This window comes from Budorcas taxicolor, chromosome 6 (assembly GCF_023091745.1).
Source record: "Budorcas taxicolor isolate Tak-1 chromosome 6, Takin1.1, whole genome shotgun sequence".
NCBI lineage: Eukaryota > Metazoa > Chordata > Mammalia > Artiodactyla > Bovidae > Budorcas > Budorcas taxicolor.
In genome coordinates, this window is record NC_068915.1 from 93,199,895 (window position 1) to 93,215,464 (window position 15,570).

The 15,570-nt window shown below is 43.3% G+C and overlaps 1 protein-coding gene across 1 annotated transcript in view; it reads left to right on the forward strand.

The window, feature by feature from the left end:
• FRAS1 (Fraser extracellular matrix complex subunit 1) overlaps window positions 1-15,570 on the forward strand; it is a 508,994-nt gene that overhangs the window by 428,202 nt on the left and 65,222 nt on the right. The window contains exons 46-51 of the mRNA XM_052641724.1: window positions 414-533; window positions 1,052-1,231; window positions 9,507-9,631; window positions 9,916-10,056; window positions 11,890-12,117; window positions 14,709-14,822. Coding sequence (XP_052497684.1) covers window positions 414-533; window positions 1,052-1,231; window positions 9,507-9,631; window positions 9,916-10,056; window positions 11,890-12,117; window positions 14,709-14,822 — 908 coding nt within the window. The remainder of the gene's footprint in view (window positions 1-413; window positions 534-1,051; window positions 1,232-9,506; window positions 9,632-9,915; window positions 10,057-11,889; window positions 12,118-14,708; window positions 14,823-15,570) is intronic.

Below are 15,570 nucleotides of genomic sequence, written 5' to 3' on the forward strand. Positions count from 1 at the left end.
TAAAATGATTTAAGACTGGGAAATGGGAGTGACACCTTAGGGGAGCTCTCTGAGTGGTCTGTGGCTCTCTGTCCTCCTGCCCTGTGACATGGATAGATAAAAGGGCCACACCAGTGATGTGGGTCTGGTCAGTGCCCATTTCTGCATGGGCAGTTTTGCTGACCTCATGATTCATGAGCAAAGCCACTTTCTGCTTGGGGTGATTTTATCATGAAGTCACTGATGAGGAGGCAGTCGCTAGATGAAAGGGAGGAAATGAAAACATTAGACTAAAATGTCAAAGGCAGTGTCAAAGTGAGAGGGGGGTAATTGATTCATTGGTGTGAATACCCATTGAATTCTCACCTGACATTTCAGAAGTAAGGCCAGAAAACACAAAATAGCAAACTGTGATCTTCTTGTCCTTGTTATAGGCCTTATAGAATACAGTCATGGAAAAGGAGAATCTGGTGGGAACTTTGCTTTTAAATTTGATGTGGTTGATGGAGAAGGCAACAAACTGATTGGCCAGTCATTTTCCATCAGTGTTTCAGGTAAGGGGGCATTGGGTGTTTGAAAGTTCTCCAGCAGTTCTGAGGTCACGTGGTACATACCTTGAGTCTTGAGCCTTTTCTTTACAGGCTTGTGTGGAAATCTGAAATCCTCTCAACACTGTTACGCAATGCTGTGGCTCTCTGATGTACTCTCTGAGAGTCAGACCTGGGGATTATGTTGATTATTTTGATTTTACCCCTGGACACTAGACCCAGAATTGAAAAAAAAAAAGAAGCATAAAAGGTTGCTGTTGTTGTCAGTCTCTAAGTCGTGTCCAACTCTTTGCGACCCTGTGCGCTGCAGCATGCCAGGTTCCTCTGTCCTCCACTACCTCCTGGAATTTGCTCAAATTCCTGTCCATTGAGTCAATGGTGCTATCTAACCATCTCATCCTCTGCCACCCCCTTCTCCTTTTGCCTTCAATCTTTCCCAGCATTCAGGGTCTTTCCCAATGAGTCAGTTCTTCACGTCAGGTAGCCAAAGGATCACATTTCATGTTACTCTTTGATATTTTCAGAAAACAAATCCCCACCAGTCATCATCACCAATAAAGGGCTGTTCTTGGACGAAAACTCGGTGAAGAAGATCACCACTCTGCAACTCTCTGCCACTGACCAGGAGACGGGACCCACAGAACTGGTCTACAGAATCACCAGAGAGCCCCAGCTGGGCCACCTGGAACACACAGCATCACCAGGTAAGCCCATCATCTCTGACTTCATCAGACCAAAGCTGGGATTTAGTAAGTGCCAGGGGCAGCCATATCATGTGTATACGTTCACCTGGAACCTGCCTTTATTAGTATGCATTTCTGGCATCACTATTTCTGACCATTGTATACTGCCTTGCATTATACTTAGAATACAGTGTACTCCATGCTTACTTGCTGGAAGTTGATTTGATAGTTACAATTTGATGTAAACAGTCTTGTTGCAACACTAGAATTCAACACATAGAAAGTGAACATGCATATTGAATGAGATCCTGGTTCAGCTGCTACAGGGGAAGAAAAAGAGATGAATGAGACATTACCCCAACCATTAGAGTCTTCTGTTGGATGAGATAAGGAGCCTTTGCATACAACCATATGTAAGGGAAGAAGATGACAGGTGTTTTAAGAACTGTATAAACCTGCCATCCTAAGAGTTCAAAAGCAAAAGAGGTGATATCAGATGGGAAGGTGCTCAGAGGTGGTGTTTAAGAGTGCCCTTGAAAGATAGAATTTGGGCTGACAGAAATTGTGTTATTTCCAGAGATAAGAACAGCATGTGGACTCATTCCAAAAATTATGAGTGGGCCAGTTTTGCTGAAGCATATATTCTGAAAATAGCAGGAGATTGGGTTCATGGGTAGACTGAGATTTTATGATGGGTCTTCAGAGTGGCGATCAGTAATCCCTATTTAATTCAATAGGCAATAAGGAGGCCCTGCAGAATTTTGAACAGGGAAGAGAAATGACTTCCTCCAGTGTCCAGTAGGATAAACTAAAAGAAAGGAAGAAAAAGGAGGCAGTGACAGTAGGTAGAAAGTTTAGCATTCGGCCAGATGGGAGCTAGTGAGGCCTCTGGCAGTGGGGCAGCCTCCATGCGGGAATAATAAGATGAAAATAATGAAAGAGATTACCCCTGCTACCTAGTAAGTATCCAGTAAACAGTAGTTGGTGGAAGGAAAGAAGGAAGGAAAGAGTTAATTTCAGGAGGAGAAACTATAGAATTTGGCAACTTGAATGAATGTGAAAGACAAGAGATATTTGCTGAATAAACAACCTAAAGGTAGGATTGATTTTGTCCATCATAGGAGCAGTGTCAGCTTGCAGGAAATTTAGATCATTGGTTTTCTTTGGATTTCAGGTTACAGATTTTTCTTTCATTCAACCAGGGAAATAGAGGAAGTACCTGCCCTGATGCTGGGGGTCAGACGGTAGGCAAACAAGCAAGTATATATATCATGTCAGTGGTGATGAGATAGGGAGTGAAATGAGGGCATTCCTGGGGTGCAGGGACCAATGAGGTGAGGGAAGGCCTCCTAATAATAAGATGACATTTGAGCCGAGATCTGAAGAATGTAAGGGAGCCAGCCATGCTGACATATATGGAAAGAGCGTTCAGCATCTTTCCAGGGCATCAGCGAGTATCAACATCCTGAAATGGGATCAGCCAAGCCCATCTCGTTCCAGTTGCAGCAAGGAGACCAGTGTGTCTGGGGCAGAGTGAGTAAGGGAGAAAGTGGGGGTGGGTGAGCTAGAGGGGAATATGGTTGAAAAGATGAGGGAGGCAGACCATGTCTGGGTCCAGCATGATGATGGGGGAGGGAGTGTTGTATGTATGTTGCCGGGCGGGGGTGCACGGGGAAGGCTGAACAGACTGGCCTGAATCCCTAATGCAAATTAAAGCCCGTGCCCTCCCCTTTTGTCCCAAAGTTCCTAGGGGCAGTATACAGATCAGCATTCCCAAGACCTTGGCTGCAAGAGATATTTGATAACTAATTCATGAGCTAATTGCTTCTGCCAGAATTCTGTCAGGTTGCTGATTATATCTCTCCAAAGATGAAAGGGCAGACTCTTGGCTGTTGTGTTGGGGCAACTGCAGTTACACTTTACAGTTCTCCAAAAGGCTTGGAGCATCATGCAAGGACTTGCCAGCTACTGGTGAGACCCTAGCTCTCCTCAGCTGTGTCACGTCCTGGGGGAGGTGGCTCCAAATTTGCCTTTTCTGTTGTTTACAGTCTCCACCTTCGCTTAAATCTGGATGCCAGTACCAGGCTAGCACTGCTCAGGGGGCCACCCATAACAGATCCCCCTTCTCCCTCCTCTTGGGAAAGCAGACTCTAAAACAGAGGGAGGCATGCTTCCTTGCCCTTTCCCACCAGACTTGACTTCCTCATCTACGTGCTCTCCTGCGCCCACCAGTTCTTCTCAATCCTCCTGTTTTTAAAAATTCTAAATAGACCAGATAAGACGATCTTTACTCCTGGAGGGCTGTCCATTTTTAATGAGCAGGACTTCCCTTCCCATCCCCTACTACCAGGCCTGCTGTCCATTCTAGAGAATCTAGTTAGCATTCTTTCCTTCCCTGTCTCCCCTAAGTGGAACTGGATTCATGAATTTGATTCTTTTTAAATGTCAGAGGTTTCCCTTCAGAGGAAGTCCATGTTGATTATGGATCACCCTCTCAGAAGGCAGTTGGCACCAGCTTGGAGAAAACCACCTCATCCCATTTGTCTCAGGGGGTGAGGATTGGTCTACCTGGTGCCAGAGCCTCTTTCCAAACAGAGCAGAACAGCTTTTAGACCCGTGTCTCCATGCAGGCGCTGAGCTATTTGGGTTCTGGAGGCCCCTGGGAATTATCATTTCCCACTAGTGCTTGCAGACATCCTCTTGATGGTGAACTATGAAATGGATTTAGTCTTGTGCCAGCTGTCTTAGTCAGCTGATTGTTCTCTTTAGATAGAAGAGGTGTGAAGGTCCTCTCTTCTTCCCCCAAGGAGACACAGGGAGCCACGTGCACGGGGGGACCCATGCAGAAGACAGACACGAGATTCCTACCATGGAGGAGAGCTGCATTAAGCTCGAGTCCCTGTGTGGGCTCCTTGCAGGGTTGAGGGCCCACAACCTCATGTCAGGGACCCTAAGAACTCTCTTATTCTTTTCATTTTGGAGGCTGTGCTGAGCAGCATATGGGATCTTAGTTCACTGACCAGGAATTGAACCAGCTCCCCTCACAGTGAAACATGAAGTCTTAACCCTGGGCCACCAGGAAAGTCCTAGGACCCTCTTATTCTAAAGAAATCAGAGTAAGGTGTTATATTATCAGGATAGAAACTAAGCTTCTGGGGAAAAGCAACTCCAAAATACAGTACCTTCCATAAGTTTATTTTCACTCACAGCAAAATCCAGAGGCAGGTGGTTCAGTGACCCTCCACGTGAGGCTCCCATCTCTGGTCCAAGGTGACTACTGTATTGTCAGCATCCCCAGCTAGCAACTGGCAAGAAAAAACCAGTGGCGTCCACATCCATTTCTTCTTTAGGAGAATTGCTGGGAATACATCCCTTTTGGTCACATCCTAGTAAGAAGGAGGTAGCCACATGAGGCTATGAGGTAGCTTGGAGATCTAGACCCTAACTGGACATCCAGTCACTTAACTAATAAACAGCAGTTGCATTTTTAAAGTCAGGGAGCAATAATATTGAACATAGCTATCTCCAGCACACACTGGTTCTCCCCTTCCCCAGACATGTATTGAGTAGCTGCAGCAGGAGAAAGCTTGGGTCTTGGAAGTGGGAGACATATAAGCAAATATGTGCAAGTGTATGTTGGAGGCTGTGACAGCATTGTGTGAGGATGTTAGGAGTCAAGGGGCTGCGAGTGAGTCAGTCAGTGAGTGCTTTACCTAAGGTATTCCTTGGCTTCCTCTCTATCTCAGCCTCTCAGTATTGTGACACCAACCAAAACTGAATGCACTTGGTATCTTAGTTCAGGTCCTTCTGAGAGCAGAGGTGCCTTAGTCTGCTGGGGTAGCTGTCATAAACAGCTGCTTAAACAGCAGAAGCTTATTGTCTCACAGATGTGGGGGCTGGCAGTCCAAGATCAGAGTGTCAGCAGAGTTGGTTCTTCCTGAGGAAGGCTCCATTCTAGGCCTCTCTCCTAGGATCATAGATGCCTGTCTTCATGTTCACATGACATTCTCCCTGTATGTGTGTGTCTGTGTCAAAACTCCCTCTTTTATAAGGACATTCATCAAATTGGTTTAGGGCCCATCCTAATGACTTTACCTTTAAAAACACATAATTTTATTTAATTGTGCTGGATCGTTGCTTCATGGGCTTTTCTCTGGTTGTGGCAAGTGCGAGCTACTCTCTAGTTGCATTGTAAAGCCTCTGTTTGTGATGGCTTCTTTTTGTTGTGGAGCTTAGGCTCTAGGGTGCACGGGCTTCAGTAGCTGTGGTTCCTGGGCTCTAGAGCACAGGCTCAATAGTTGTAGCCCATGGGCCCAGTTGCTTTGCAGCAGGTGGGATCATCCTGGATCAGTATTGAATCCGTGTCTCCTGAATTAGCAGGCAGATTCTTTACCTACTTCTTTAGCCACTACAGAAGCCCCCCAGTGACCTAATCTTCACAAATTACATCTGCAGTGATTCTACTTCCAAATAAAGTCACATTGTGAGGCACTGAGGGTTAGGACGTCAGTGTATGAATCTGGGGAGATACAATTCATTCTGTTAACAGGAGGCTTGGAAGAAAATCGGAAGCAGAGAAGCTGAGAGTCTACCCAGCATGAGCTTGAGGTGGGAACAGACGATAGGCACAGAGCCATCCACAGCTGCACTGAAGAAGGAGAGCCACGGCCATTTCCTGACATCCTATTAGGAAGGCAATTTCTTCAAAGATGCTTTACTCTCACACCACTTCCTTGCCCTGGACTGAACTTTCTCTAACATTCTCGCCCTCCAGGGGAGTTAGAAAACTGACAGGGTTAATGTGGGTCTCCATAATGCTGCCAGATACATAGGTTAGCCAGCAGTTGGTGACTGAAAACACCTTAGATGGGATTAAAAACCTTCAAGATATTTCAAACAGTAACTACCTGCTGTGACAGTCAGTAAGGACAATATGTTATTAGAAGCAGCATCTTGCCAGGTGAGTGAACGGCTGAAGCCTTCCAATAGCCAATTAGCAACAGCTAAAAAAATGTTTTAAGTGTATAGAGATTGAGAATCTCTGCTTAATAGGACCTCTTAGATAGTAATTGTAGTCAATGGACTAAATTCATTCACCAAATATGTTTTGAGAACCTCCCTTATGCCAGGTGGAAGAATGCACTAATGTGCATTCTCGATGCACATTAATGAAGAAACAGCAAAAATCTTGTCCTTTTGAAGCTTACCTTCTAATGCAGCTTGTTACCCTCTGGCACTTAATTATGGCTATCATTTAAATCATAATACTAAATACCCCCATCAAAATCAGCATATCAGATAAGAAAGAGGTTATAGCCAGAAAATTACTCTATGACTCAAATTAAAAAAAAAAAATTTGCAATGGTGATATTTCAGTGGTAGAACTATGAGTGGTTTGTAATTCTTTACTTTTCTGTGTTTCTCACTTTTTCTTTAATACTCATGTATCACTTTTATTTGACAAAAAATTAAAGGATAAGTGTGAAATCCAAACGGCTCCTTGTCTAGCCCAGAACAGCTAGATAAGTTTTACAAAAAGTACTCCTAACAGAATAAAAACTATTTTATACATATATATATGTATATATATATGTATAAAATCTCATTTCAATATGTAATCAACATAAGATAAAGAAGTACTTGCAGCAGGCCTAAGCTTTGGAAGTGAGCAAGCTCCAGTCTCAGCACTGCCCTCTTATTAGCTGTTACCTCAGACGGGTCACATTTCTTATCTATTTTATTAGTATCATAATCTAGAAAAATGATGCCAACCCTGACCTGCCAGAGCTGTTGAGATTAAAAAAACCAATCTGGGTACTTTGATGGTGGTCCAGTGGTTACGAATCCACCTTGCAATGCAGGAAATATGCGTTTGATCCGTGGTCGGGAAACTAGGATCCCACATCTAGGCAACTAGCGAGAAGCCTGCCAACTGCAACAAAGGCCCCTGCACCACAACTAGGACCTGACACAGCCAAAAATTAATTAAATTAAAAATTTTTTTTTTAATCTATATAAGCAAATTTGAAACAACGTTCTGCGTGTGGTAAGTACTCAGTGTTTGCTAGATTGAACTGGAAAAGACCCACTAAGAGCACCCGTGTACTGCCAGTGGGAATATAAAATAGTACTTTGTTCTGGAAAATAGTTTGGCAGATTCCTGAAAAGTTAAGCATACACCTTACATGCATTCCTACTGTCCCACTCTTAGCAATTTACCCAGGAAGAATGAAAACTTCCACTCAAAGACTTGTGCACAAGTGATCATACAAACTTTAATTGTAGAAGTCCCAAACTAAAAATAACCTAAATGCCCATGAACAGATAAATGGATAAACAATCTTTGATATAACCATCCAATGGAATAGTACTCGCAAATGAGAAGAAATGAACTACAAATACATGCTATAGTATGGATAAATTATGTTTAGCAAAATAATTATGCTAAATAAATAAGAAATCATTCATCAGATAGTATATACTGTATGTTTCTGTTTGTTAAAAAATTTAGAGAGTATGCCAACTAATCTATAGTGACTTCATTTGCTTCTTTGGGATGGAGTGGGACATAGGGAAAGAAGGGATGGAAGGGTTGCAGAATGTCAGAAACTTTTGGGGTGATGGAAACATTTCACTATTTTGATTGAGGTGATGGTTTCATGGACCTAACAAAGATAATATAAACTTATGCTTCAAATATGTATAATTTATTATACATCAATTTCCTCTCAATAAAAAACGTTAAAAAAATAAGATTAATCTCAGTACTTCCTTCTGAAGAAGAAGGGAAATCTATCACCTTTTTTAATCAGTCTTCGAGTTTCATAAAGGGAATAGTGAATTAGGTGACCAGTTGATCATGAGAATCCACATAGGTGTTTCCTCGTGAGCTGTGAGAATGGATTCACAGCAGGGGAAGAGGTTTAAATTTCTCTGTGTATCCAGTCTGAAGTTATTAAACTTTTAAAGAATGGTATGAATTTCTGTCCAGAACCACAAGATGAAACATATAAAATGAGGGTGGGGGCCACATTTTTGCCTGTCAAGAACTGGTCTAGTAAGCACAGAAATATAAATGCCTCATCAAAAAATTGATGCCTCAGTATTCAGGAGGCTATTGTATCTGAATGACATTTCAGATGATAAACAGAGATACAAATGTTAACCATGCTGGTTGATGTGTTTTACTTTTAAGACAAAGCAATGATATTAATGTCACAGTTAAATGTAAAACAGTCAAAGTAGAATCTCTTTGTTTTTTTTACAGTAAAACTAACTGGTTTTGCCAGGATTAGCAGTGACAAATATAAATAATAAATTCCAGGAAGCAGCAGATGAATTTCAGTACCAAAGCAAAGGACTGGATTAAATAAATGAACACTCTAACACCCAGAATCAGAAAGATAAAATTTGTGCTGAGAGATTAAAGGATATGATTTTGTTTCAGACTTGTCTGGCACCCAGGGATGAACCCCAGGAGCCCTAAGATAGAACCAAGAATTTGGGGCTGTTTTGCCAAATGTTGTTGAGCATTTGAAAAGATAGAGATATTATTCATTAGTGGGATACCTTGGCATTATTTAAAAATCACTTCAGGTTTTGTTTTTAACTTTAAAATCACTCTGAAAAATAGTTTTCTCTGTATCACATTTTTTAAAGATACTGGTAGGTCATTTGAGAGTTGAGAAAGAATGATTGCTCAAACTCCAAAGTCATGTGGTAAGTTTTGTTACTGCCATCTTGGCCAAAGTGGTATATAAAAAGCTAGAATCAAAGAACTGAGAGTGAAGGAAACCTTGAAGAATATCCGATGAGATTATAGCTCACCAATCTCAGAAAAACGGTTCTGTGTAGCCAAGCCCTTGGACCCCAGTGTTTCAACACTAAGCCATCACACAGTATTCAAAATTAGGGCAGGTTTTCAGAAAGGACTACGAGGCGATGGGGGATGTGAAACTTCAGAGTGAGGAGTCTGGCAAAGACGGCAATGGCTCTACCTTTCACAGTTTGACCTGCATACATAAACCCCAAGAGAGAAGAGAGGAACATTTATTGAGCACCAGCTGTTGCCTTGGCACAGGGTAGAAGCCTAGATAATTTACACATGTTCCCACAGAACATATGCTGTTGCAGGGAAAACACACAGACAGCTCTAACCCAAGGTCTTAGAGGGCAGCACATCAATGCTGTAAGAAAAGGATAAAGGACTCTCTCTGGTGAGAGTGTGACATTTCCCTTACCTGAGAGCCATGACTTGCCTCTTGACACCCTTTCTCTGGTTCTCGTCTTTTGCTAGGCATCCAGATTAGTTCCTTTACGCAAGCTGACCTCACTTCAGGAAACGTTCAGTATGTCCACTCCAGTGAGACTGAGAAGCATTCCGACGCCTTCAGCTTTACGCTCTCCGATGGAGTCCACGAGGTGGGTGAGGAACTCGCTTCCCTCCTTGATAGGTATCAATTCAGCGTCCTCTCCTTTAACTGGAGGGCCTGGAGCCACCATTGTTAAGAGAGCTTCATTTCCCTCTGCTCTCAGCCCAGGACAGAGGCAAAGAGAACTCTTATCTTGCCAAAAAGAATTCACCTCTAGGTCCTGGTCAATCAGTCACGCCAGGAACGGTGTGAAAGGGAATGCAGAGGGCATCTGCCTTCTCCTCGGGTGGCTGCTGGGGACAGGCAGCCCACCTGCACTTTTCCACCCTGTAGGTGACTCAGACTTTCCGCATCACTCTTCGCCCTGTGGATGACGCACTGCCCCACGTGCAGAACTTTGGGATGCGGGTACAGGAGGGTGTGAAGAAGACCATCACGGAGTTTGAGCTTAAAGCAGTGGATGCAGACACAGAGGTAGGAGTGCCCTGGCCTCTGGTCCAATGAGATGCCTGTTGCTTTTTGACAGTACATCCCAAGGGTGGGGTGAAGGGTGGGGTGAAAGTAATACAAGCATCCTCAGAGGATTAAAAGCCAGAACATACCATGGCCTGCTGGAAAAAAAAAAGCTAATACATTTGAAATCAAGTTGTTTTTAAACTCTTACAGAAACCCTAAATACATTTATCCTTTCCCACGATTGCACATAACAATCATGTTAACATTCTGATTTTGATTATGATCCACAGAAAATTAGGTCGATGGCATTTTATCCAATTTTTATTACTTGCTATTATTAATGAACAAGGATTTTCTCTCCTCTACACTTTCTCTTCCTTCATCGAGACTTCACTGGATGATAACTAATTATTGCAATGTGAATATTCTCAAAGAACCAGGCTTTATCCAGTAGAACAGGGCATGTCGAGACTAAAGTCTTCCTCTCCTAATGCTTTCCAATTAAAGAATCTAATATTCTGACATGATTTAGCTCCCATTAAGGGTATCACTCACTTATTAATTAGTTCTATGTATGCCCTTCCCTGTGCCAGCATGCATTCATTTATTTATTCTTTCTTTCAGCAAGTATTTATTACCAAGGTCAGCTCTAGATGCTAAAGACAGCACTGTGAACAAAGCAGATCAAAGTGCTAGCCTTAGGGAGTTTACAACCTTTGGTTAGGGGGACAGATGATAAAGAAAGAAAGAACATAGACTATCGTGTCAGGTGTGATAAGTGCTAGAAAAAGAAATAAAGTGACATGAAGGTGACAGAGATTGATGTGTGTGCTGTTTGAGGCACAGGTCAGGGAAGTTTTCTCTGAGTGGCTGATACTTTAGCAGAGATAGGAAGAGAAAGAGCAGATTGTGCAGTTTCCTGGGAGAATCCCTCAGGAGGGCAAAAGCCCTGTGGTCCAGTGCGCTTGGAATACTTGAGTAGCCAGGCGAAGGGTCTAGACCCCAGTGAACAAGCAGGAGAGGAAAAGGATGAGGCCAGAGAGGAACTGTGGAACCAGGTCACAGAGGACCTTCTTGGCCCAAGTCAGGCCTCTGCATTTTCTTCCAAGATGGTGGGAAATCACTGGAGAGTCCTGAGCAGGATTTTCTTCATCAGTATTTTTCCTTCTCATGTCACCCTAGAAGCAGTTATTAGAAATGGGAAATTTGTGGGATGAATTGAGAGGGTAGCGTTGACATATATACACCACATGTGTAAAATAGATAGCTAGTGGGAACCTGCTGTAAAACAGGGGGACCTCAGCTGGGGGCTGAGATGACCTAGAGGAGTGGGATGGGGGTGGTGGGAGGGAGTTTTGAGAGGGAGGAGATATATGTACATAGATGTCTGATTCACTTCGTTGTACAGCAGAAACTAACAACATTGTAAAGCAATTACACTCCAATTAAAAAATAAAAATGGGAAGTTATGCTTCTGTTCTGATGCATAGATGCTATGTATGAGTTTTGTGTGTGCTGGGGTAGGAGAGTGCATGAAAAGGAAATGAGTGATTTTAAAAGGTCTGGTTCTTACCATCTTAGAGGTTAAAAATTCAAGTTTTCCCCTATGACCCCAAAAGGACAAATTTAAATGTCTTATCTTAAAAACAGAAGGCAGCAGAATATACGTTTGATTATAGTAACCAATATAATTTCTTTCCTTAGCTTGATTTTTGGTGTCTATAAAGAAAAGACAGTCTTTGTTTTATAAAGGTCTTTGGGTTTAACTACCCCTGGCCACCTGTTGACTAACCCTCTCACGTCTGGCTCCTGATACAGAGTTCCCTTCTCCTCTTGTTGCCTCCATGTCAGGCCGAGTCCGTCACATTCACGGTCGTGCAGCCCCCACGCCACGGCATCATCGAGCGAACCGCCGATGGGCAGCCCTTCCAGCTCACGTCCACCTTCACCATGGAGGACATCTACCAGAGCCGGGTCCGCTACAGCCATGACAGCAGCAACTCCCTCAGAGACCGATTCACCTTCATCGTGGCTGATGGGACGAACCCTTTCTTCATTGTTGAGGAAGGGGGAAAAGAGGTGAGGGGCAGAGACAGCAGAGAGGGAGGTGGAGCACAGCAGGCCGGAGCTTGTCTGGAGGCTGAACGTGGCATTTTTAGGCAAAGGGTAAACCCACTCCAGTATTCCTGCCTGGAGAATCCCACGGACAGAGGAGCTTGGTGGGTACAGTTCATAGCATCACAAAGAGTCGGATACAACTGAAGCAAATTAGCACGCATGTACTCAACACTGCTTGAGTTTTGGTTCTGTCACCTAATTGGCCTTGGACAAATGACTTAACTTCCATAAGCCTCAGCTTTTCCTCTGTACAGTGGGCACAAGGATCATCACCAGCTTCCATTGGTCTAAGGATCAAAAAGATCCATAAATATGCTTAGCACTATTGGCAAAGACTGAGTGCTCACAGAAAAGATGGTCGTTATTGTTATTATTACTGCTATTATTTTTCCTTTTCCTTTGCACTCACCCTTTGTTCCTTCCTCTTTTCTTTCATCTGGGTTTTCAATAAGATCACAGGGTTCCAAATCGTCTCCTGAGCCAGTCAGAGTTTTCAGTCTCATGAAGAATTACAGTGGCTAAGACTATGGCTTTTGCATCCAAAAGACACTGATTTAAATTCTGCTTCTGTCACTTACTACCTGAGTGTCTTTGTAAGTCATTTAACCTTTCTAAGCCTTAGCTTCCTTATCTGTAAAATGAGGATATCTACTCCCCTGATTACACAAAGCACTTAGCCCAGTGCCTTACACAGGAAACACAAGAAATAGCCAATAAATTATGGCTATAATCATCATGGTGGTCACTTTAGGACCAGCTTGTGGAACAAATGAAGATGCTTTTCTTTTGAGGTCATGAAGCTGTCAAGCTTCTCTCCCTTAAGGGAATTGCTCACTTCTAACATTTAGGTGTTCAGAAGAAACTATAAACATCCCCTTTCACTCTCCTCCCTGCAGTTCTAACTCTTTTTTAGCAGATTTCCTGCAGCACCATAAACTTCCCCTAGGAATAACTGCAACTCTGATGAAAGGTGGACCCCTGACGTCTCACACAGCTGTCTGACTCAGCATAAGCAGTTTTAGTGAGCACGTGATCACACCCTACTGTTTACTTCCAGCATAAGTGAAGGGTCAGCAGCTTCTCTAGGGCCTGCAATTTTTTTTCCTACTTTGATGATGAATGATTCTTTGCCTGGCCAGGAAAGATCCTCTGGTGTGCTTTAGAAACCAGCAGACTATGAGAAGGTCATTCTCAGCTGGCCAAGGTGTCAGTAGGAAGGCTCTTGGGATTTCCCTGCCGTTTCAGTGTCCGCTGCATCTCCACCTGGCAGGTCATCACGTTCATTTTCCCTCTCCCGTACTGTGGCTGCTTCTCCAGTGCGTTTGACTTTCAGAAGAGAAAAAAAAAAAAAGATTTCAGGATGAATCAACAAGAGGGCCACCTCTCTGATAAACATAAAAGGTCACAGCTGGTCTCCAGGGGGACCGTGGCGTTTTGAAAATGGAAATTATCTGGGAGGGTTGGAGGAGACTGAAACACCAGTGTCTTGCTGCCCTGTCTGCCAGCTTGTTGTATCAGTTCCAAAATGGGGAGGTACTGGACCGCACTCCCCACGTGTGTTGTGAATATGCCTGCGTATATCTGTGTGGTGATAAAGTCGTAAACTGGAAGTCTTTCACCGTCTCACACACACTTTTTTTGGGGTGGAGGAGGAGTGGTGGTGCTGGGTCTTCGTTGCTGTGAGCAGGCTTTCTCTAGTTGCAACGAGTGGGGGCTGCTCTCTAGTTGTGATGCACAGGCTTCTCATCGCGGCGGCTTCTCTTGGTGTGGTCTCTAGGGCTCATGGGCTTAGTAGTTGTGGCCCATGGGCTTTGTTCCTCCACACCATGTGGGATCTTCCCAGACCAGGGATCGAACCCATATCCCCTGCATTGGCAGGTGGATTCCTAACCACTGGACCACCGGGGAAGTCCTCACAAATGCTCTTATTCTTGATTTCTTCTGCCCCCTTTCCCCATGTGAAGAGTTCTTTCTCAAAAAAAAAAAAAAAAGGGAAATCTCTTCCCGTGAAACGTCTTTTCACATCTAGCAGAATCCTACCTGAAGACCTTAACATTAACTATTTTTTTTTTTCCTGGCAATGCTGTCATGCAGGATCTTAGTTCCCCAACCAGGGATCAAACTGGGGTCTGGGTTTGCAGAGTCTTAACCACTGGACCACCAGCGAAGTCCCTGACATTCACATTTTAATGATGGAAGTTTTAACGAGAGTTATTGAAAGGAAGATATTTTGTTTATTGTTTCACCTTGGGGATAATATTGAACTCAACTAAAGAAAGCTTAGGTTTGGGAAAACCAGCTTCCATAGTAGCTGAAATTCCAGCAAGAGTGCCACTTGTGTCTTGCTTTTCTTCTTATATCATTTCCACTTTGTCAGTCAGCATTGTCCCTGAAGCCTCAGGAGCCGAGTGGTGATAAGCAACGGAAACTTGCTCAGTTGCCTGTTTTGAAGTGTCAACAGATTTCAGGGGTTCCAGCTTCTGTAAGTCCTAGACCTGACATACTTCAGGGATGTGTGAATGATGAGTTTTGTTTTTTGGCTTTCATCCCAGATCATAACAGCAGCACCTCAGCAGTTCTGGGTAGACATCCTCCCAGTGGATGATGGCACCCCTAAGATTGTTACCAACCTCGGACTCCAATGGCTGGAGTACATGGATGGCAAGGTAAGGCCTTTCCATCTGCTACTGTCTCACTAACCAACTTGGGCTCTATCCCATTTGTGACAATATGAACAGAACTATTCAACTTATGTCTATTCCTCCCTAAGTAAGCTGAGTTCTTAAGATTGCTGAGCTCCAGGAGTCTGGTTAGAATTGTATTATAGTTTAATACATAGTTTAATAGTTTAATACATAGTTTAATACATCTGTAAGTTGTTCTTACAGAACGACCCCCAAATATAGTAGCTCAAACAGGATAGAATTTTTTTTTTCTCACGTAAAGCATGGAAGTGGGGAGGTTAGGGGTCCACGTGACCAGAGATGCATATTCCTTCTGTCTTACTCTTCTGCTATCACTAAAGTGTTGCTATCAAAAAGCAGGGCCAAAACTCCAGCTGTTCATCAGTACTGCATACCATGGGAAGAGGAATATAGAAAAGTAGGGGGCAAGGAACTTAATTTCAAGCAAGTGATACAGAAATTAAACACATCACTTACACTCATATTGTTTTAAGGAGAAATTGATCCTGTGGCCCTATCTGTTGCATGGAGTGTCTAGCTGGGCAGTTTGGTGCTCAGCTAAAAGTTTGTTGACTAGAAAAAGGCGAGGATGGGTTGGGGAAAACTTCTTGTACATGCCATAGATGGAAAGGAAGTAAGTTTTTTGGTAGATGAGTATCATCAGAGGATTTCTAGAAATTTAATTTTTTTTCTCCTTTTCCTAAGTCCCAATTGGGTCATTTTAAGATAT